This window comes from Archocentrus centrarchus, chromosome 19 (assembly GCF_007364275.1).
Source record: "Archocentrus centrarchus isolate MPI-CPG fArcCen1 chromosome 19, fArcCen1, whole genome shotgun sequence".
NCBI lineage: Eukaryota > Metazoa > Chordata > Actinopteri > Cichliformes > Cichlidae > Archocentrus > Archocentrus centrarchus.
In genome coordinates this window covers 26,729,734-26,753,872 of record NC_044364.1, presented here as the reverse complement: position 1 = coordinate 26,753,872, position 24,139 = coordinate 26,729,734, and the positions used below count along the sequence as shown (strand labels likewise).

The 24,139-nt window shown below is 43.7% G+C and overlaps 1 protein-coding gene across 4 annotated transcripts in view; it reads left to right on the top strand.

Moving 5' to 3' along the window:
- The first annotated feature begins 1,082 nt into the window (after nucleotides 1-1,082).
- baiap2b (BAR/IMD domain containing adaptor protein 2b) overlaps nucleotides 1,083-24,139 on the top strand; it is a 77,770-nt gene continuing 54,713 nt past the window's right edge. For all 4 annotated transcript variants that reach the window (XM_030754564.1, XM_030754563.1, XM_030754562.1 and 1 more), the window contains exons 1-2: nucleotides 1,083-1,832; nucleotides 21,747-21,822. In XM_030754564.1, the coding sequence (XP_030610424.1) occupies nucleotides 1,758-1,832; nucleotides 21,747-21,822 (151 nt within the window). In that variant the 5' untranslated portion in view covers nucleotides 1,083-1,757. The remainder of the gene's footprint in view (nucleotides 1,833-21,746; nucleotides 21,823-24,139) is intronic.

Below are 24,139 nucleotides of genomic sequence, written 5' to 3'. Positions count from 1 at the left end.
GTGAGATTCCCCCCCCTCCCATACAAGGCTTTCAAATCCAAATAAATGTGCTCCATCCCACTCATACCAACCAGAGCCCACTCAGCCAAAAGCCGCACAAATATAGAGCAAGCGCACATATGTGGACAACTTTAAATCTTTTTCTGTTGTGGGTTTATTAAATCAACCAAACAAAGAAACCCCTTTCCCTGATCTACAGCCCTCTCATGTGGAGGTTAGACTGAGCCAGTGGGTCTGCATTAATAAACAGAGACGGCATAAATGTCTGTGAGAATAGTGAAAGTATTTGAGATTTGTACTGCATAAGTGGATGAGGTCTATTTCTGCATGGAGCTGCTCGGTCAGGCCCTGTGAAGCATCATAACACAAGAACCACACTATCTGCTGGTTTTATCACGATGACTTACAGTATTAATAATAACACAAATTCCTGGCTGGCTCACAGGTGGAAACTGAACTGCAGGTATCAGGAAAAATGAATGATGATAAATGAGAACTGAAGTAAACTATTCAGCTGACTCCACGTCTTTAAGGCCAAAAAGCTGTTTGTACTCCTAAAAAAAAAAAACGTCATTTAAATAAAGTCTATCAAATATAACAAACTATCCACAGGGTTATGTCTTAAACCAGATTAATATTCTTTTATGGGGAGATGTCAGCAGTGATCACCAGCATGGAAAAGTGTGTCAAAATATCTGTGCTCACTGAATTTATTACAATGTAATTATAATAGGGATGTACTGTTTGATCTCATGATGGAGATTTTAGGTTTTAGGCTTCCAGGGTGTTTACAGGCTTTTTAAAATATGGGGACCACTGACCATCAACCAAAATACAGCATACCTGTTAAAAATTCATTTAAAATTAATTGAATTCTGATGGTTTTATTTGTCAACAGACCTCCTGCTTCCACAGCATTGGGCAGCATGGCTGCTGCATAACAACACAGCGGCCGCTCTGACTCAATGGAGAAATGAAGTGCCTGTCCCGCTGTCATAGGGTGAGGGGCGGGATACCTTCTGGACAGGTGACCAACCTGTGGTTGGACTAATGCAGAGAGACAGACAACCCTTCATCCTCACATTCACACATATGGCCAGCCTTTGGACTGTGGGAGGAAGATGGAGCACCAGACATGGGGACATTGGAGAAAATGGATGGACTGATGGTTGTATTTACAGGGATGTATTGGGGAGGGCTGCGCTGTTTCCATACCTTCTGATATGACAACACAAGTTTGGGGGTTTCACGGAGGGCGGTGGCACCCTAGGACCCCACTTTGGCTCTGTCCTTGCTTTGTTCTCTTTTAGGATCAGCTGCCAAAATTTTGAGGTTTTAAAAGAAAGGCGTGGTTTATTTATTTTGGAAATTATGAATGAATGTTTATTGTTAGCTTAACATCTGTTTTATTCTTTCTCTGGGCTTCAGTTAGATACTAATTTGCAGAAGGTTCCCGCCGCTTCATCCTTATCTTCTGTTCCTCTGTTTCCCACCGCCCATGAAGGCAGCACCGCCCCTCTCAGAGTGAGTCCGCCTCTGCGCTCCAACCGAGAGGCACCGACTGACTGGCTGCGTGGGGATCCGGTGTGGGCGCACCGGAGGACTTTCCTATAAAAGCAGGGATCCCACGACTAGACGCGCTCTTCTCTCTCAGTCCACGGCAGACAGCAGCCGCTCTTCCCCGCGAACAGCTGCTTCATTCCCCCCGTTATAGTTTGGAAAATCCTCTCAACCTCCTCCAAAGGAAACCTTAGTCTATGGTTCTGACTGACGCGCCTACAAGGATGTCCCGGACCGACGAGGTGCACCGCATAACGGAGAATGTCTACAAGGTAAGCCGGGCTTTGTGGTAGTTTGTTTGGAATCCGCTGACCGAGCCACCTGCTGCACCGGTGAACGGCTGCGTTTAGAGGACGCGCACAGAGGACAGGCTCGGATAACTTTGTCCCGGCTGATCGCGACAGTGTCGGAGCACTTTGGTAACAAGAGTGCACATTTCTCTGTGCTGAGAGAGAAAAGGTCTCCCGGACAGGTCACGATAACGATTATTCACAGTCGGTGACTGACCGTCGGTGACTGAGGAGCGATTTTAATCCTAAAGGTGAATGATGAATTCTGTTTTAGCCATAATATCATTTCTGGATGATCAGAAATCAGAGTCAGAAATGGTCTCTTGAATTTGTTACTCAGACCAGTCAAATCAGCAAAGTCAAAGGCAATAAAATGATAGAAAGCAGCTCCTTCAGGATCGATCATAAGCAACCCGAGTTTTGTTTGATTTACATGGCTTGGTACAGAGTATCTGATCTGCTTTCATCCTGAAAGGGTTGAGCTTCTGTTCTGTGTCCATTATAATGCTGGATTTACAATAATGATAAGGGAGCCAGTAATGTAAATCTGCAGACCGACAGGACAATTTGTTTCCACACCTTGCAGAGCAGAAGCTGCCCTCAGTGGTGGGAGCAGGTGAGCTTGACCTGATCTGCCTCAGTGAAAGTGATCATGAATTTATGGAGCCAGCGTCCTCATTGGTCCCAGCAGGCTTCACGTTGGGCTTTATTTCCTAAGCTGTGTGTTGTTTATGGTTGGATCAGAGAGAAAGGACAAGCTCATTATCAGCTCGGTGCTGTTTGTAAAAGTCAACTGTAATTTTTGCACTCAACCTTGTGCAGCTGCAAAGAAACATGAAGTTTCTGGGCTGCAAATTAGCATCCAATTTGGGATCAATCTGAAATTCTGGTTCAAAAAGTCGTGCTCAAGTCAATGAAGGTTTTGCGCTGCAGAAAAACATAAATTACTCCTTAGTTTCAGAGGTTTCTGAGCAGACCACCCTGCTTTTTTTTTTTTTGAAACATGAGAGGCAAAAGGTGGCAAATGATTAGATCCTCCATTTTATTTCCACAACAAAGCTGCTTTTCAGGAGAGTCTGTGGAGGAGTGTTACTCTTGACTTTCACTGCACTCAGCTATCGGCAGCTTTCCAGGCGAGGTAGATTTCAGCAGTGGAAGCACGATGAGGGCTTTCCTTTTATGTGAGGAGACTTGTCGTCGTTCCATACGCCTCCGCGAAAATGCTCGGAGAGGAGAGCCGGAGTGCCTCAAGGCTTCTTGGTGCAGGAGGAGACTTGGTGGAGACAGGAAGAGAAGGGCATGTGTGCTTACTGAGCCAAAGATGTACTTGTAAGGCTTGGGGCGGGGGGGTCAGTTCAGTGAGAGTTCATGGTTGCTTGTGTGGCAGAGGCCGGTTGGTGTAACATGACATTACTATTTAGGCTGCCAAGGAAATGATGGGAGTCTTTTCAGACTGTAGCTGACATCAAAACCAATACACATACTCAGACACACACTCCCTCAAAAGGCTCTAATAAGGATCAGTGGGGCACGAGCTGCCTTATGCTGCGGCCAGTGGGTGGGTTCTTTGGACTGTTAATAGGAGGAGGAGGACAATGATGAAGGAGGAGAGGTAAAAAAAGCGGTGGTTGTGTGATGGATAAGTAGGCAGTCTGGTGTCACGTTTATTAGTCAGCTGATGGAAAATGATCATATTCACTTATTAGCTGAAGTTAATACTTCAGCTATTAGCAGTTATGATATGATACTTATATTTTGTACCAGGTTACATCAATAAGCTGAAAATGATTATTCAGGTACAATGCATTTCTAGCTTTGTAAAATAAAATCTACCAAATGAATATACAATAATAAAGGAACAGGATCAAGATAAATTAAAGGAACAATTAAAAGTAAATTAATGTAATTCACTTTATTTGCACCAGTTTAATTTCAGTGTGAGAGTCTTTACTGCTGGTAACTACAGTCATGCTAGTCTCTGTCCTCTCTGCTCTGTGGTTACACCTCCTCACACACAGAGTGGAGCAGACGAGCGAGCGGAGCGACTGCTCTTCTCTTCCTCTGTGCTTTGTTTGTTCTCCCACAACCAATCACTGCACTGCTGCTGATTTGCCGCAGTAAAAACAGAACATAAAAATGAACTGAGTAATGTAGCTGATTGCACAAATGGAATTTCAGTTGCCTACCTGTTCCAGCTACATGACCAGGGTACCTGTTTTTTTTTCTGAGGCCCGTAAGAAAAAAAAAACTGAACTGAATAAACTGCCCTGCTGTCACCATTCCTGACCAGTGCTGGATCACTCCATGACTTTTTCTGCAGTGTTTGTTGGATAAACAAACAGTGAATATTTGAACTGACCATTTAGTCATAAGAAATGCCAGATGAACAATTAAATGGTGGGTGAAGCACTAAAAATATGACCATTAGTTCTAGCTGCTATGAAAATCTGTATTAAGACTGAAGAGGTTTTGTCTTGGCCAGAGGATGCCTTGCTCAGGGGTCAGGTATGGAAATGGCATCGTGCAGAAATGCAGCACTGGGGTTTCTTCCTGTCATCAGCAGGCTGCATCATTACAGACTCAGTGAGAGTGAAGAGAAGTAGAGCGCTGCTGCCAGTCTTGAGCCCAGTTGGAGACTGATGCTCACTGGTGTGGCAGTCGGGGGGTGTCGTGATGTGGCCTTGGGGTGTTTTATGAGCTGATCCAATGAGCTTTGTGTGGGGCTGCTAAAGAAACTAACAGGTCTTTATTAAATCATTACAAGCTGAAAGATGAAAAGGCCTGAAGGTGCCAGCTTCCATTAGATAACACTCAAGTCTGTTTCTCCACCAAGGAGAGAAGATGTAGATGTCGGCAATTAAATCCTGTGGCATTAAGATGGTGATCAGGAACATCTCTTACAGAACATAATATCACAGCGGGCCTGCCTCTGTGCACAGGGCCCAGTTTAAAGCTGACTTTGACCTGCCTTCAATTATAAAACATATTAGTTAAGCTGGATTAGTCCAACTCTGCACTGTGATGCACATTCATAGACAGTTAGCTGCCATGTTACATATTCTAACCATGAAGTTATGCTGCCTTTAGCTCACAATGAATATTTGCATATTTGCAATGAACTGGATATAATTTTTTGTTTTAATGTGTCAGTGTCAGTGAGCTGTGAGTCTGCCTTTACTGGCCACATGGAGGTGGATTTAATTAGGCCTGCAGAAAGGTCGCCTATTGTTGTGCTCAGTGCTGGCCAAAGACTGAAAATGAAGCCTTATCGAGAAAGTTTGCATTGTGAGTCATTCTGCCCAAAGCCTTCCACTGTGCGTGGCATTGGTATCCAGCAGTTATGAAGAGGTCCATTTTTCCCTGTAGGATTAAAGTGTGTCCATGGTGGGTGGGTGCTTTCTTAAAGAAAATAATAAATACTATGTGTACTCCTAGACAATAAATAATTTAAGAAGGCAATAATTGGCTGCTTCTCCAGTCAGTTCTGCATCCCAGTGGATGAACTCCACCGTCTGGAACAGTGAGTGGTGACAGCGCTCCTGGTTTTGCTCTGAGGCCTCGCTGAGCTTGGTGGTGGAAGGACCTGAACCAGCTCCACCTTCATCACACTGTGGTTTGAGTGGCTCTCCGGCTTGCAGTGGATCTAAGAGCAGCAAAAGAAGAAGTGGCATAACCAGCAGCGGTCCCAGAGCCTGGCTCTGTAGCAGGGGCTGAACGTTTGCTATTAATTTGATTGTGTTGTGTTTTAATATGGATGAAAAATGAGAATAAATTGCAAATGTAACTGGGTAGCTGTTAACACACCAGGGTAGCCTATCCAGGTGTTATGTGGTAAATGCTGTGATGGTTTCTAGAGAAGTGTGTTTGTTTATTCCTCTGTGACGATGACCTTTTGCTGGATGAGCACTGCTTTTGTCTTGCACACACCGTCTCCTGTCGTTTCTGTCGGACCGTCAGCTGCCAAGGCAAAATAACTTGGACTCCACAGCAGAGGACCAAAGTCTTCGACTCACTGCTCTGCTGCTGAAACACAAGATGCTGGATCTCATTTTTGGATGACTCACATTGGCGGATTCAGGTCTGTGTGAGTGTGGGCAGCAGTGTCTCAGGTTTGTCAGCACCCATACTGAACTGCAGCAGTGGGTGACACTGTTTGTTTCTGATGTGATATTACACATCATCACAGAGCCAAACTATGAAGTCAAGTTACAGGTTGGTGTGGATTGAAGGACTCTGTAATACTGCATGGAGGCGCGTTTGCTATCCACCGACTGTGTGTGTAAACTGTGTTTCCTCAGGTTGTTGTGGTTGCTGAACAAACACCATCTGTATGTTTGTTTAGGAGTGGATTCAGCCAAGCATTGTAATCCCAGGAGTGCTGCAGGCTCAGTTTGCTGAATGAAGCTTGAGCGTCAGGCCGAGGCTGCCTCGGTGGTTTGAGGAGTTTGGTGGTGAGAGTGGATTATGGAGTGATCAGCTCCTCAGCTGATCTTTGTGCTTTGTGTTGTATGTGCATTAAATTTAATAGAATAGATACTAAAACCTTCCAGTTTGCGTCAAATCACTGCAGATCCTTAAACTGTGCTGCTGCTGTAAACTGATATTCTGTTTTGCAGCATTTGTATGTGAGTGCTTTTTATCACGATCACGTTTGAACACAGATGCTGAATCCTGCTTCTCTAACTCTGGCTTTGGACTGCTGGTTGATCCCATACCTGGAATAAAAAGATATTTCTCTTGGCTCTGAAAACCTGAAATGGTCATTTCTTTGTTTTAAAATCAGTTAACAAAAGAAAAATCATAGATTAACTGACCAAAATAAGTGATAGCTATAAGCTATTGTCCCATGTTTTATTGCTTAAAACATAATTGCAGTGGCGTTCATATGAACGAGTTTCTCAGGAAAATGAATTATCCAAGGTAACTGTGAAAAGACAGGACTGCAATAAGGACAGGAGCTTGTTAGTGTCCATGTGAGATATTCAGGTGTTTCTCCTGTTATTGACAGAAGCTTTCAGAGTGTCTCAACTGCAGCATCAATCTCTCTTTAAGATGCTGCGTTAGTATTTGTATCGCCTGACTGTCACCAGGGAACATTATCGAGTGTTTGGAGTCATAAATCCCTCCGTAAAATGCTGTCGTATTATCAAGTCCAACTTCCGAAAGACATAAGGCAGTCCTCCTGCTAAGCTGAAAGTATTTGTTCTCCAGGGAGGGATTGTGTGTGTGTGTGTGTGTGTGTGTGTGTGTGTGTGTGTGTGTGTGTGTGTGTGTGTTGTGAGTAATGCTACAGAACACTTTATCCCTGCTGTCACACGTACAATCTGTCCAGGTTTTTTCCCCTAGAATAGGGCATTTCATTCTGTAACCAAGTGGACAAATAATTAGTCGTAGCTTCTGTCTGTTTGCAGAACTTAAATTCTTGTAGCATGACCTCAGCTATTGTTTTGTTAGCTCATTGGATTGTAATTTGTTATGGTGTCTTATTAGAGTGATCACCTCAGCTGCTGTTGGAGGCACAGCGCTGCAGGTGAGAGGCATGGCATCTGCCAGGAAATTGAACCTTAAAGGTTAGCAGTGGATTGACTGAGGAAGTGAGGAGGTTTTGGCGGAGACCTGTCAGTAGGGTTTCTTCCTCCTCCTTCCTCTGTCGCACCATGCAAAGATGCTCCGAGGTCATTTCCCACCTCAGTACAGGAAGATTGAACCACTCCGGCCATTTTTCCTTTTGTTCACATTTTTAAAGGTTGTTGGAGGTGAAAACGAGCCTCCAGCCACGGTGCTCGTGTGCAGAGAAACCTATTGAATTCAGATGCTTTGCTAAGGCCGGATTACTCCAGTGTAATTGTTTCAAACCAGTGATTTTCTTCTCTGATTAGTCACAGTGCTTCCAGCTCTTTTGTCTCTATTCAGAGTTATATCTTCAGTCCCTGCAGAGAACTGTGCCTCCTCAAGCTTCGAGGTTTGTTCTAGCTTTGTGAGTCCTGTTACTGATCTGTGGGCAGCATTTGTGTTGGTGAGGGTCACAGTGGCACTCTGACAGCGTTTTGGGGTGTGTGATGTTATGTAATTGGGGAGCAGTGCAGGTAGAAGGGAATCATTTTGGTTTCACTGCTAATGACTGGCTTATTTATGGTTGTGCATGAACTGATTTGAGGTTCATCTTCATGGAAGTGGAACATCTTGCAGCTGAAGAGCTCAAAGCCTTTTTGTTTCTAGGAGTTGGATAAATTTAATCAACTGGCTAAGAATGAATATTGGAAACACACCCTAGTTGTAGTGCTGCAAAGCTTTTTTTTTAATTAAAAATTTTTGTTCTGCAAATTGTATGAAAAAAGCTAAAAAAGCAGAGATAAAGGGGATGACTTTGAATGTGGCATGGTCGTTGGTGCCAGACAGGCTGATCTGCTGGGATTTGTACTCATAAACATCTCTGGGGTTTACAGAGGCTGGTCTGAGAAAGGGAAAATATCCAGTGAGCAGCACTTCTTGGAGGTGGTGGGAGAAGATGCCGTGCTGATCCTGGTGATGGTCACGAGAATGGCCATGCTGCTTCAAGGTGCTAGGAAGGCAACAGTAACTCAAAAAGCACTTGTTACAACCGAGGTATGCAGAAGATCATCTCTGAATACGCACCATTCCCTGAAGCAGATGGGCTGCAGTGGCTGAAGACCACAGCGTTGCCTCTTCTGTCAGTGAAGAACAGGAATCTGAGGTCTCAGTTAGCATGGACTCTCCAAAATTAGACAGTAGAAGATACAGGGGTGGGGTCAGGATTTGGCATAAGAGACATGAAAGCATGGATCCATCTGGCTTTGTATCAACAGTTCAGGCTGGTGTTGGTGGTGTGATAGTATTGGGGATATTTCCTTGGCACACTTTGGGCCCATGTTACCAACTGAGCATCATTTAACACCACAGCCTGCCTGAGTGGACCATGTCCATCCCTTTATGACGGCAGTGTACCATCATCTGATGGCTGCAGGATAATGCACCATATCACAAAGATGAAATCATCTCAAACTGGAGTCTTGAACATCACAGTGAGCTCACTGCACTCAAATGGCCTCCACAGTAACCAGAACAGGAAATTCACATCATGGATGTGGAGCTGACAAATCTGCAGCAGCTGTGTAACGCTATCATGTTTTTATGGACCACAGTCTCCCAGTTGAATCTGTGCCATGAAGAATTAAGGGAGAAGGGCAAGGTGTACCTAATAAAGTGGCTGGTGAGTGTAAGTAGGTAGTGAGTGCTTGTTAACAGTAATCATTTTACAGGTGCAAACACTCAGTGTTACTGAGATTGCATCAGAAACACATTTATTTCTGTGATGTGCAGCTCTGTCTGTCTAACCCTGCTTCAGTCTCAAAAGAAGACCACCTTCTTTCATCACAGGGAGCATGATGCTTAAGATGGCTGGTGGCTGGGGCTAGGCATTTCACTTTATTATTATTATTGTGTGTGTTTGGCCAGTCGTCTGCGGGAGTAAGAAGTACACCCACAAAGAACAAAATGTACCCAGAAAAATGAGGTGCTTTCTGTGTTCCAGCCATTTTCCCTCTCAAGGGTTTGGACTCCAAATTCTTAGAAATATCAGTGAACTGTCAGCATCCTCTGAATTTTTTTTACATACACTAAACAGACCCTAAATCAACATCCAGAAGGCATTAGCTCAGTGCAGGTGCACAGTGCACAGAACTTCACCAACTGTTCTGTTAGAACAGCTTCCATAGCTGTCATACAACATAACTGCTGGCATCTGCTGTGTTTGCAGCACGTCAGCAGCCTTTAGCACATCAGTAAGTTATCTAACTTGAGCTGGAGGGAGAGAGGAGCAGAGGTGGAGGCTGCCAGGGAGCAGGGGCTTGGCAGAGGATAAAAGGAAAGTTACTGGGATGACTCTCAATAGAAGCAGAGTGAGAAGGCAAGGGTGTGGATCCACTGTTCTTTCCTTACACTAATTAGACTAAAATTAAAGGGGAGAGGCCTGCGGGCTGAAGAGAAGCAGGACTTTGTGTAAGATTGCTGGATATATTTGTGTTTGTTGCTCCACAGAGGCTCTAAGAGGGGAATTCTAGGTTGAACACAGAGAGGGGATGAAGATGTGCTCAGGAGATTAAAAACAGAAACGTATCGTTATCTCGTATCCTTTTGTGACACGCACACACGCACACACACACAGACACACACACACATGTTCGCACACACACACACAGTCTGCTTTGAGCTGGCATCACACATGTGCTGTCGTATGCAGCCTTGCAGAGGAAGCGGCGGTAGAATGAATCTCCTGTCATGTTTAGATGTAAAGCCTGACCCCGTTAATGGTGTTCATGAATGCTTTGTGTGAACATATGTGACTGTGTGAACATTCATTCACATGTAAATCTAAGAACAACTGGTGCATCGACTAAATCAGATGCGTCACTATGAGGCGATGACGATGATGATGTCCTTCCTTCACATGGCAGCTGTGGAGACTCCCCCCACCCCGTTACCTCCTCGCTCTCGCCTCTCCTGCCACCCTGTCAGCTTTCCTCTGGTATGAACTGAACGTGAGGTGAATAAAAATGGGTTGCCCTGTCACGGAAGGGGGGAGATTCCAGCACTTCCATATATGGTGCCGGAAGTGCCCCCTCCCTCCCTCCAGACGCCTTCCAGAGCTGCATCTGTGGAATAGGGGGCGCTGCCTCTCCCACTGCTTGCCTGCACACAGATAAGAGCTCATCAGAAAGGGAAATTGCCTGGCTTCACACACACACACACACACACATGCATGCGCATGCACACACGCACACACAGCAAATCGGTGCTGTGTTCCCATCTCCTGAGGGCGTTGAAGCAGAGCAGCTTTAGCGCGGTGATTGTCACACTGGTTGAGCAGAAGCAAATAACGTCCATTTTCTGGAAACCAATAATAAGGGACAGCAGCAAAGCACCAACAATGCACATATACCAGCTCATCCCACATACTGTAAACATGCAGCAGAGGACTGCTAACTGCTTTCTTCACATTAGCAACAATGTTATGCACAGTGCATCAATGACTGTCATGTTAAAAGTGTGCTTTGCTGCTTTAAAAGTCTGTTTATGTGATAGAAATCGCTGATCAGCAACACGATCTTCATCTACAAGGTTTCTGAGTTCAGTCTGTTCTGACTTCATTTAGGCCCATCAGTCTGCATACAATTTGTTTTTCATCTTATTTCCCATTTAGGGAAATATTTATGCCACAGCATACAGTGATTATATTACATAACCAGAACACCTGCAGAAGAGTTGATACCCAGTCTATGGCCTGAAGCTCTGCCCACGGGAGAGCACCAAATCACAGCTTGCCTTTTTTACATGTGGTGCTAAATGATATGGTTGCAATCTATAATAAATAGATGAGTAAATTTAAGAGTTGTAGCTTTTTGCCTAAAAAGATGGCAGCGTATCCATGGTGCTTCACCTGCCAGGCTACTGGGAAAATATCTGGTTGAGACAGTTGGATGAGAGGGTGAGCGCTAAGCTGTCTGCTATTGTTAGCTATCTTGGGTATAAATTATGGGTGCAGCATACACAAATAAATGAATATCTGCTAACAAGAAGCGCTATGAGAGCAAAAACCTCCACCGAGACAGCTCTCTCTGTAGTGTTGTATCTCCATACATTCATCCCTATATGCTGTCAGTACAGTGGCAGAAAAAATAGCTAATAATAGAAATTTAAATAGCTTTATACTGCATTATTATCACTTTGACCATCAGATCACACTGATAATAATCATGGTTATCAGACCTTTTGTCCATTTTTGACCTTGATGACGTTGGATTTGAGCCAAATTTAATCGATTATTAACATGACCCCACCCTGAAAGTTTTATCTGAAATCATTCAAAGCTTTTTGAGCTATTGTGTTTACAGACAGACTGACAAGCATGCAAACACTACCAAAAACATCCCAGGTGGAGGTGATTAGTACTAACAGACTAAGAAAATACCAGAATCCACATTTGTATGTAGAGTTCATGGGAGGAGGGGGTAATATAAGAATGATCTCATTCATAATTTGAAAAAACACTTCAGAGGTTCCTGGATCTGAACCAAAAACTCCTCACCAGTTTTTTGACCCACATCTCACTAGATTTATCTGAAATTTGTTACAGATTTTTCCTTCTGAATATCTTCTGGTGTAACACAGACCAAAACCAAACTTTTCTCCCTCCCATACTTGGTATTTACATAGTACAGTGACTACAGTGAGAGGAATTCTTCCCACTTCCCTTTCTTTGATAGTTTTACCCTTTGGGATAATGTTTGTTGGTTTCTGTCTCTGCGATCTGCTTAAAGGCTGCCTGCAGGCATCTGCACAGGCTGCTGTCAGTAACCTCCACCGATGAATTAACGGAGTCCCTGGAACAGGAAACATATATGGATCTGGATTAGTTTGCGATATATTCTTGAACATCGAAAGGATAACTAATTTATTTTTATTTTTATTTGTGAAACTATAATGTGAAAGATCGAACTTTACTGCATCTCATTATAGTAAAGAATCCATCCAGAAAATTCCCAGACAGATCTAGATCTGATTTTGATACCAAAAAGTCATCCGTTCTATGCTGGGCCAAGTCCAACATCTGCCAGTATTATCATGCAAATGTGTTCCTAACTTTTTGACTAATGAGTTGGAGTGAGCAGGTGAGGTGAACATGCGGCTGAGTTGGACTCTGGCACATGTAACCCAAACTCTCAGCATTACATCGCTTTGAACCTTCACATTAGTTCCTAACATTATGAGCGAGCAGCCTTGAAATACTTGTCTCCTCATTAAAGACAGCTCGTGTACTCCTGGTTATCTGATATGTTAAAATGTTCACTGAAGCACCTGAGCTGATGCCAGCATCCATTTTAATCAGTTTTCTGGTGTTGACAAAGTTTTCACTGTGAGAATAAAAACCCCTCTGTGGTTATCAGCGGGACTTTGTGGTAAAGCACATACAAAGAACCGAACAGGTGGAACGCATCTTCAACCAAAGACATCATTCCTGATTACCAGTGCACAACAGGGGAGCTAATAGGGTAAAGGAAATGTAGTGTTGAGTGCTGGATGGAAATGCTGGAGTATTGGTCAAGTTTGGTGCCTGATTGTGATGAATGTTTATACACCAGCTGATTGTGATGAATGTTTATACACCAGCTGATTATGATGAATGTTTATACACCAGCTGATTATGATGAATGTTTATACACCAGCTGATACCATGAGAAATATCAGGAAGTGAAAAGGGGATGTCACACTTTCACACTCAGAGTAAAACTCGAAGACAGGAGGTCACCTTGATGTGTGAGTGTTAGACAAACACACACCAGCGTCATGTGAGCCCTCCCCATTTCTGCGGTGACCACATAGAGCAGATGACCTTTCCTTTTTGTGTTTAATCTGGTTACATTTTGTCTCCTACCCTGAGGTCACACATATCAAAGCAGCAGGAGAACAAAGTATATACATTATCAGCTGTTGACTGTGTGCTGATTGCAGTTAATTTCTTTTGTCTGTGGGTGTGGGAGTTATCCAAGAGCTTTCTCCTTCAGAATTGGTCAGTAAAATACAAAAGAAGAAACACTGTTTGTTTTTTTTGTTGTTGTTGTTTTGTTTTGTTTTTTTAATCCATATCAAGCAAAGTTCCCTCAAATCTCAAAAACAGAATTCAAAACAGACATGGATGTTTTTCTCTCTTCTTCAAGGGGAGGTGCCCAGGAGGCATCTTCATCAGATGTCCAGACCTTCTCAGCTGGCCCTGTGACGTCTCTAAAGCCTCGATTAGACTATTGCAGAGATGATGGCTGAGGAGTCATTTCTGTGAATCTTCTTTGAAGTTTGCTTGAAGTCCACCATCTGCAGCACATGCACAGTTTGTGCATTGTAGTGTACAGCTTCCAGAAGAGTCTGCAGACTCACAGATGTGGAAAGGATAATGGAGGACCCAGCAGTCCTTACTTGGGCCTTTTGTATCTATGACTTCATTCTTTTGGTCACTACCAGAGCTCGTGGCCGCGATAGAAGTACCAGCTCTGCTTTCTTCACCCCACCAGTTGGGTACTATGCCCACTTTGCTACAGATGCCAGACCAGTCGGTTGGTTCATCTTGCTTTTGTTTTCTTAAATGCTACCAGTAAATTGTTTAAGGCCAGTGGCTTTCACTCATTTATTTTTGCATCTTTGTAGCCTCCGTTTGTCTCCACCAGGTCTGTCCTTGCCTCTCCCTCCTCCGTTGGGTTGCCAGATCTCCCCTTGCTGGTTAATCTGTTTGGCAGCCAGTGCCACAGTAGCTTCTAATGGTGCCACATGGCCGGCTTGGCTTTACAGTAATTTACACCCCGACATGATATGAAGCTGCTGCTGTTTATTTAGGCTCTGACTCACCCCACGTTCCCATCTCCTGCCACCAAATGACACATGCTCACACATGCTCACTCACACATGCTCACTCACACACACATGCACACACACTCACATACTCACACAAGCACACACACACACACTTGCTCGTAGATATTTCTTTTCCTTACTGTCTTTCTAGATTCTCTTATTCTGTCCATCCTTGGTTTGCATCCTTCTTCCCTGCTTCCTCACTTTCCTTCTTGAATGACCAAAAGAAACAAAATCAACAAATTCCAACAATAATGATTTTAAAGGATTTTCTGCTGACAGAATTTGGGTTGTTCACACTTACTTTTAACTCAGGATACTTTCACACAGGACTTGTAGAGGTCCATTTTATTTTTTTGTAGTTCAGGGATTTATAGTGTGTGTGTGTGTGTGTGTGATTCTTCAGTGTGTTTGAATACACTCATGAACACTGCAGTATGATGTCGGTTTTCTTTTACGCCTCCCCTCGTTCTGTTATTAATAGCTCGTATAACCTCTGTTCCACATCACTCATCTGTCATGGGACGTGGTGTCCATGCTCTGCCATGTTGCTCTGATGGATCTATTAACCTTAGTGCTGAAGGCTGGCTGCTACCTATTCAATGTCCTCATGTTGGTCATCTGTTTTGGCTGTGGCAGCAGTTAAAAGTAAAATCTCACTGCAGTGGAGTTTGGTTGTGTTTTTATTTCATGACATGTTGCAGAGTGTTGGACTCAAATGCAAAACAGTCATTTCTAATAGTTTTTCAAATAATTTCTTGTGCATGTATTTGTATTTGGGATACACTTAGAATATATTTGACAAACTGCTGTTTAGGGGTAAACTGAAACATGCCTACAGGCTTTAAATGTAGAAGCTCATTGACATACAGGACTGCAAAGCTGGTTTGGATCCAGAACCTTTCCAGTTCACAAAGACGGCTCTTTATTATCACTTCAACATTTGTTATGTTTTTCTTTTAATTAGTGGGGCCAGTGTGTCTCACAGGATGAAGCTGTTAATCACACCTTTCAAACAAGATGTTAAATTGAAAACAAGGTACGCCAAGTCTCAGTGTACCTGTGGCCAGTGTGGTGTTTACTACACACACACACATGCTTTGTTTCCAGCTATACTCACATCAAAAATAATAATGCTGGATTTGATGTTTGAAAATCCATCCATTGATTTTCTTACCTGCTTCTCCACTTCGGGGTCTCTGGGATGCTGGATCATTTCCCTGCTGTCACAGGGTCAGAGGTGGGCTGCACACCGCACAGCGAAACCTCTGTTTACTCAGAGACGCGAATTTAAATCATCTGACTCTGACTCTCTGTTGGCTTCAGACTCATGGTTTATCATCAAGCTCTAACTTGGGAGATTCTGTCCTTGTTTAAATGACATTTGCTCTGGCTTATTGGAGGGAAACATGCTTAAACTGAGCCTTATATTTTTGTCTCAACCCTGACCAACATTTGACACTGGTTTCTGTAAGCCAACATGTGTTTCCAGTGGTTACCAATATTTTTATTGTCCTAAACACAACCAGAGCTGAATCATAAACTGTCAGGGCAGAAAATGCTCACACGGTGCTTAGTTTTAGCTGTGGATGCCTGCTGTGGCTCAGACCTCAGAGAGTGAGGCACACACACACACACACACACACACACACACACGCACGCACACACACACACACACACACACACCACACACACACACACACACACACACACACACACACACACACACACACACACACACACACACACACACACACACACACACACACACACACACAGAGAGAGAGAGAGAGAGGAGAGAGAGAGAGAGAGAGAGAGAGAAGGTTGTTCCAGAGTTGTGCTTTAACTTAAGCAAACACTCCTTCTGCCACCCTTGGATGCTTTGAGGATGAACATCTGCTGAGTGCTGGTGAGATGTGGGGAAGATAAATATTTCAGACGCCAAATAGACCAGCAACATGTCAGTGAGATGGATCGTGCTGCTCTAAAGTCATGTGTGTAGTCTGTGTTAAACTGAATGTTCACGTGTTTCCAACCCTCCCTATTACATGGAAAAACTGCAGCATCTGTATTGAATTGATAATTTATAGTAGATGGTTGCTGTATGCTCAGTGAGGTTTATTTTTCCTCTTGGTTGAGTTATAAAATCAAGTGAGTAATCTTTTTTACCACTAATAAATAATATAGGAAGATGACTGAGATGGCCATTCGGGTACCTGTTTTCTTCTCAAATATGCCTCATTTTGCTATAGTTAAGATCTTGTAGGTTAGCTGCATTTTTCTCTTGAGCCAACAAATTATCTGCATTTCTATCTTCACTCTGGGATCAGTGATGTGCTTCACAGTATTTAGTCTGCTCTGTCACATTAAAACCTGTTTATCTCACTGACACTAAAAGTCCATCAATGATTGATAAAAACAGTGTATCATGGAATCAGAGCATCTTTATCATTTTGTATCTGGATGATAATTTTTAACCTTTTTCGTAGATATGCTCACAGTTTTCCTCCAGATGATGTTCGGTTGCGTTGAAGCACGTTCATGATAAGATGATCTTCTTGTTGTTATGGAATTTGACCTTTAATTGCTCAGAGTGATTAGTGAGTGAATTAAAACACATGACCGCAGCAAACGAGTGAGACAAAGCAGCGTTTGCTCTGTAATCCTTTTCATTTCCCATGCAGGCCGTTAAATGTGGGCTTTCATTCCCTGGAATGCTAATCAGCCTCAGTCCCTGCTGCTGAAGGAACCATCTCAGCTGATTGAGTGTGGATTAAGCAAGGACTGACCAAATTAATGATCCTATTAGATTATCCCCTAAACCGCAGGAGTGCGTCGTGACCGGGGGAGAACTCATGAATTGGCACGTTCACTGACGGTGATCAACGGCTGTTTGGGTGCTGGTTGAGAGTTTCTGCTTTTTTACGTGTGTGTGTGTTCATGTGCGTGTGTGCGTGTGTGTATGTGTGTGTGTGAAGGGCAAAGTTGTGTAAGTTCAGCACTGACCAAAGTGAACTTGGAAAAGGTCAAGAACTTAAAACTGGTGCTGAATTAGTATTCAGTGAAGCTCCTGCTGCTCTGTGCAGGTGTTTGACTTCAGGGCTGCAGTCAGCAACTTTAATTCAAATTAACAATGCACCCAATGCAATAGCTTGGTTTTTGTCTTTTGGTCCATTAACATATTTGATTCCAGTGTGAACTTTGTCACACTTGTCACCTACATCATGATCTTGTACAGGAAATCCACTGAAGTCAGTGTTTGCACTAAAATGAGGCCTCTTTGTGGTTTAATGGCTTCTAGTTCTGTGGATGTGCAGGTGAAGCCGGGGGAGGTGGTTCATAATACTGAATTTCAGGATGTGAGGGGCTACAGTGCACCTGTTGGCATCGCTCACACACTCGCTCTGTCAGAAAGACACTCGGGTCAGGTGGGTGATATTAAACTGGCATCAATTCTGATTTGACTCACTACATAATAAAGCTGACCTGTACCTGATTTAGTGTCACACAGGAACCAATTAGAGTTCAAGAAATGCAATTGAGCAGCATGGAAGCAAATAAAAATCGGGTTTGGACCCCATTTACCTGCAGTGTGAATGCAGACTCACACACTATAGTCATTTTTTGCTTCTCATTTTGGTGTGTGTGCGTGTGTGTGTGTGTGTGTGAACAGAGCCAGGCTAACTGTTTGCCTAATTTACAGTCTTTATGTTGTACGTGGCTCGATCTCAGTCAGCTCAGTTAGCATGATGATGGTGTTGATCTTTCTTCACACTCTGCAATATAGAAAGTTTATTTTTTCAGATGTGGTAACTATTCCACCAGTAACTTTCCCAAATATATAGTCAGTAAAGGGGGACAGTTTTCTTTATTTTCCACCAAATGACTGTTTCAGTATTTGAATAAGTCTTCCCTCTGAGTCAATAGCACAATCTTTTTTTTTTTTTTTTTCAGGTCTAAAACAGCTGCATATTGACCCACTATAGGATAAAATGTATATTAATGTGAGCTATGAATCATGAAAAGCTACTCTAGTGAAGCCCACAAATTCAAATATAGAGCTGGAAATGAGGATGATGGGTTAAGGAACAGATACAAGCACAGAGCTTCTTTTATTTTTCCAGATGTCACAATAACTGCTTATAGTGTGGCAGCATATGAAATACTAACAGTGTTTTAACAGGAACCACCACATCAAGAATCAGGGATACAGTGCATGAAGTAGGGCCTGTGATTACATAACACACACACACACACACACACACACACACACAGTCATTCCCTGTTCCTCACGGTGTTGATTTAGACATGCGATCCAGGCCGTGTTCCATCATCTATTTATATTCTTTTGTTGATCGTTTCTTTCTTCCTGCCAGCTGGTGGTGCAGCCGTGATGATGCTAGGACACTGCTAGGAGCGCTTCTGCGTGCTTGGTTTGTTCAGCAGCCGATGCTTTGCATAACAGAAAATGCACCCAGAGATGGGAGAGGGGGGGCAAGAGGGAATCAGGGGATAATTAGGTTTGTTTGTCCATGGAAATTCACAAAGAAACACCAATATCGCCCTTTGTTCTTTCTCTGTGTGCACACTCAATAATTATGACATCATATTGTAGCACTGCAGCAATGTTAAAACTGTTAGAATCCACAGCAGGGTGCTTTTGATCAGATGTGCATCCAGAGCCTTGCAGAGCTGCAAATCCTTTAATGCATTTAGTTTCTGTCCATTTGCCTGCACGTCCCACTCCTCTAACTCCTCTACACTGCCGAACTAAACCAACCTCATCTCATTTGTGCACCTTGAAGCTCTTTTCACTCACCGGGCAGCCAGCCTATTTTTCTTGCACCCCTGTGTCGTCCTGTCCTACTTCCTGCTTCCCTCTTTTTGAAATCATGGTGAGGTTTGTGAACCAAGGTGAATTTTCTGCGTCAGCTGGTGGGTACGAGCAGGCATCCTGGGTAGCGAGCCAACTCAAAAAAAAAGGCATCCATCAAACTTTCATGGACCTTCCTCTCCCTTTGCAGCATGTTTATTATTCTGGCCTCTGTCCCTTTGTGCCTTCTTCCTTCAGGCACTTTAAAAACACAAGTATTCTTCTTGCCTTAACTGAAGTAGTATTAGATAAAATCAGACAGTGATCTGCTTCTTCTGAATACACAGAGCCCGCTGTCTTCAGACGCTGTTGGTCCTTCGCATGCCTGCATGATCTGATTTGTTTCAGCACACCAGCAACCCAGAAACTTTGGCCTTACATCTTACCAGTTTTTGGGGTACTTGCATGGAAGTAAGTGCCCGCTGCAGAGGTCTAATGAGAGCCGTGTGCACTTCAGGCAGTGTTCGCAGTTCCTGCAGTGTGGACACAGAACGTATTCCTCAAACCACAAAACAAAGTTTCTGCAGTCTGAAAGTGCTGAACATTGTTTGGGCAGTTTCAGCTTATCGTTTCACTGCCGTCACACTGATTGGAAACTGTTTACTTACTGTACCTGCTGCCATATCCCAGGCTTTGATAAGAGAGGCACAATCTTTTATTCACCTCATCCATAAGTGTGATTTTGACTATGCACTTTTTAAACTTCAGGTCACAGTCATGAGGAATGCTGGCCGTCCCTCCCTCCTTTTACCCTCTCTCTGCTTCCATCCTTGCTGCTTCTCTGGCAAGTTTGAAAAGAAAGTTGCTGAGAGAACATTTATGCTTTTGAAATTGCTGCTTTGGCCGGAGATGCAGTGAAAGTGAAAGGGCAGCTTGGATTGAGGGGGAGGCTGAGTCACTGCAGAGCCAGACAGTAAAACTCATTTGTTCTTGACTTTTTCTTCACTTCCTAACAAGGCCTTAGGCCCGTGTTTTGTTTGTTCTCATCGTGGATACGCTTCACTGCCTGTGTGCTGCTGAGCAACGCTTGGCCATCTGTCACGAAGGAAACAGATTCATATACTGCTTCATGCGAGATGTCTGAACTGGATATTGGCAGTTTTTCACTGTGCTTTAAGTCAGCGTTGCTCATTTTTGGCCATTTATCAGCAGCTTGTTTTGTACGTCTTCCCTGTTAATTCAACTCTGGCTGTGACGCCTTCTCCCTGTTACCCTTTTACCAATCTCTCCCACAACCGTGAGAGTCAAAGTGCTGCTGTTTCAGTGGCAGTGATCAGCAAAATCATCTGAGCATGTGATCTGTCTTCACCCTGTTTGCTGCTGCCCCACCCCACATATCTACAGAACTGGACTTTTCTGAAGAGTTGCCTGTTCACTTTAATGGTTCACTGAATGAAAAATGAAGTTAGGCATAGATTAGGGTGCTTAGTTTCAGTGTTATCAATATTTTGTATTAACGATGGAAAATGTAACTTGTAATGGGGAAAGAGCTGTCTCCCTGCAGTTCCTCAGGCCTGTGGAGCAATTTTACTCTTCTGGTTCACGATGACAGCTCTCAACAAGCTAATTCCCAGCAGCTAAAGAAGCTTTGGTAAACCCTCTGTACCCTGTGTGATCAGCACAATTAACACTGAACATGGAGAGCATAGTATTTAGCTGCTAAAGTGCTGGACATGAATCTGAAACCAATAAAGATGAAAATAGAGCTGTAGGTGAGTGACTCACAAGCAGAAACAAAACCTCAGATATATGTTGGGTACATCAAATGGCACAGTTAGAAAGTTTTTTTAAGGTTACAACCTTGAGAAAAATCATTGGAACTCATTCTTCTCGAAGAGTCTAGACTCAGCTCCCCACAATGACAAAGAAAATAAGAATCTTAGCTAATTTACTTTCTTTGTGTTTCAAAGTTTATTCTTCTATAGTTTCTTTTGTGTATAAATACTTTATTAGAATAAGCATAATGATGTCCCCTGCAAGCTCTAGATGGTATCTGCTTATTTAAGTAATTTCGTTTGTATATGATGGTAACTAGAGCTAGGCAGGGCTTTTTAGGACCAAAAATGCTCTATTGTGTCTAGTTTTCCAGCTATTTATGATTTGTTAGAATTTCTGGGATTGGCTTCTGAGATTTGATGACCACCAGTGAAAAGTCAGAAATTATTTTTGGTCACAAAAGCAATTAGCAGGAGCAGCGTGCTGGAGTTCAGCAAGTGTTAGGCAGACAGGGGGAAATGGCATGGGGTCCAGGTCTGCCGCTGAGCTGAAGGACTCAGCGGCCAAAACCAGGTTTTATTTTTAATCCATACAGCAGGGGAAGTGAGGGGAAAAAGCACCACACAAACCCTCTCTGTGACACTTTCCCTCTGTTTCATCCTTCCAGTCCTCATCATGAGGACAGGACTCCTGAAATGAATCCTCTGCTCTGCTTTTCCTTGTGGTTGGCTCAGCTGACTGTGTGTGTGTGTGTGTGTGTGTGTGTGTGTGTGTGTGTGTGCCCCAGTAAAGAGCAGAGCTCTGTCACAGTTGCTCATGTTGGTGTTTGTGTCGGTATCTTTCCTGCTTCTAACCAAACATACCGTCTTTCTTCTTTCTTTTTCCAGTCCATCATGGAGCAGTTTAACCCCTGCTTACGGAACTTCATAGCCATGGCCAAAAGCTATGAGAAGGCGCTCACCAGTGAGTACACCAACCATTTCTTGTTTTCTGTCTGTCTTTGTCTTTCATTCCTCCAGTTGTCCAGGCAGAGGGCCAGCTGACCCAACGCTTGGCAGTGCTTCTAAATCCTCCTGACTTACCTCAAGTCTGGTTAGATTTCAGGCTAATGATGGTGCAGATAAAATGTGCTGTTGATGTCAAGCTTATGATCCCCTTCAGAAGTCTATGAACTACACACACACACACACACACACACACACACACACACACACACACACACACACACACACACACTAGCTTGTGCCTATTTGATGAAGATGTTATTCAGATGGTCAGTGTTGTCCTGTGATGATGTCTGTGTCTTTCTGTCCTGCAACACTTCCTTTCATCATTATCTTAAATGTCCGTCTCTACCTTTTGTCCTTTGTCATGCTTTTCGCAGCTTGTACTTGTGTGTGTGTGTGTGTGTGTGTGTGTGTGTGTGTCTGTGTATGTGTGTTGGGGGTGCGTGGGTGGGGGGGGGCAAAGAGTAAGAAAGTCTGTGAAACTGAGGTGTACATTCAGCCAAGGTTAAAGACAAAGTAGTGGAAATGTCCTGAGGGAGCTAAGTGGGACAGGAAGAGTCGTGAGAATAACTGCCCCCCCCCTCACGAGGCCCAAGAAATGAGAACGAGCAGAGTCGGTATTCAGGACAAGACAGAGTAAAAAAAAAGTGAAGGAGAAGGCTGCAAGGCAAATGTTCACAAAAGCAGAAGGCAGTGGTTCATATTCTCAACTTTATTGGTGTCCTAAAGAATGTCCTGTGGCTCGTTCTTCTTCATGAACTTTGATTAATTAAAGTTACACAGTCGACACGGATAAAGAGATTTCACGCCTCCAGGTCAGGCCGATAACGCTTGTACTGATGCCTTGTACAGTATATGTCTTTAGATAACAGACGCCTCCAACCAGCTCATTTATTGATAAGAAAACCTTCCAGCTCTGCTCTTAGATGTCACTCTGAGGAGGAGGAGGAGGAGGAAGAGGTTATCAGGATTGTATCATATCTTCAGTGATGGTGCAGCCTTGCTTAGTGTGCTGCGTGACATTCTGAGCAGGGCTCTCCTTTGTGTGCTTGAAGGGGAAATGCAGGGAAGACTCAGCAGCCTGCAAGAACAAAAAAGGAGGCCTCACTCGAGTCTCATAGATAAGGCTAAAAATAGCCCTGCGACTCTCTGAGTGGGGATTACACTTCATCAATGCCAAGCAGCAGCACAGAGGCAGAATTCAGAGTGGGGCTGAGAACCCAGCAAGCATCTACTGCCACAGAAACATGCCAGTGCAGCCCCTCCCCATTCTAGGACTGGGGCGGCAGCTTCACATCCCCGCAGACCGTGAGGACCAGAGTGATGCAGGGAGGAAGCTGACTGTCTGGTGTGGCTGGGGATGTAGTGCTTGGCCAAATTCTGTATTTTTTAAAATCTCAGTGGGTGCAGAGCTGCATGGCTGGAACATGCTGTGTTTGTGAGATCTACACATGTGAAATAAAATAGAGGAAGACATGTTGGTTAAACCTGGGGTGAGACTGAGAGCTCAGTCTTAGTTACAGCTATGATCGTAATCGATCATTTGAATGGTCAGCTCGACTGTTTGGAGAGATCTCACAGTCTGAGTGGAAGCTTTAGGAGTGCAGTGATCTGTGCACTGATCTATGTTGGGACAAAGAAGCAAAAAAACTGCTTGTTTGGTTCAGTTAACATAAAACAGAAACTCAGTGCTGTTCAAAACATATTAGAAGCTTAACAAAGCATCAATAAATGTCCGTTTCCTCAAATGTAGCCCATTTATAACCACAGTGTTTAGCTGAACTTCATCAGCTTTCTGTGAAAGAACGGGAGAGGAGATTTGAGGCTATGGAAAGCTAGATAACATCAACATGGGTTGCATAGCACCAATCTAAGCTGGTTTAACCCTGTTTCTTGTTTATGTTTCATCTGTATTGGCTTTATATCACTGTTCTAATCCTCTGTAAGGCAGACCCTCCTCCTCTTTCTTCTTCTTCTCTTCCTTTCTTCTGCTTCCGTCCTTCTCTGTCATTTTCTTGCTGACAGACAAGCAAAGCATCCCTCAAGCTAATCTTTCCTCACCTGGGCCCGATCTCCTGCCGGCTGAGATTTCTCTGGACATCGATTAAATTAGCCTCGCTCACCCAGCCGTCTTAGCCTTACCTCCATCCTCTACTTTCATATCCTACCTAGGCTTAACTCGAGCCAGGCTTCAGTAAAGCCGGAAAGGGTCTTGGCCTATCTCTGTCATAGCTTATGAAGGAGGGTTGCACTGCTGTGTAAAGATTTTTGCG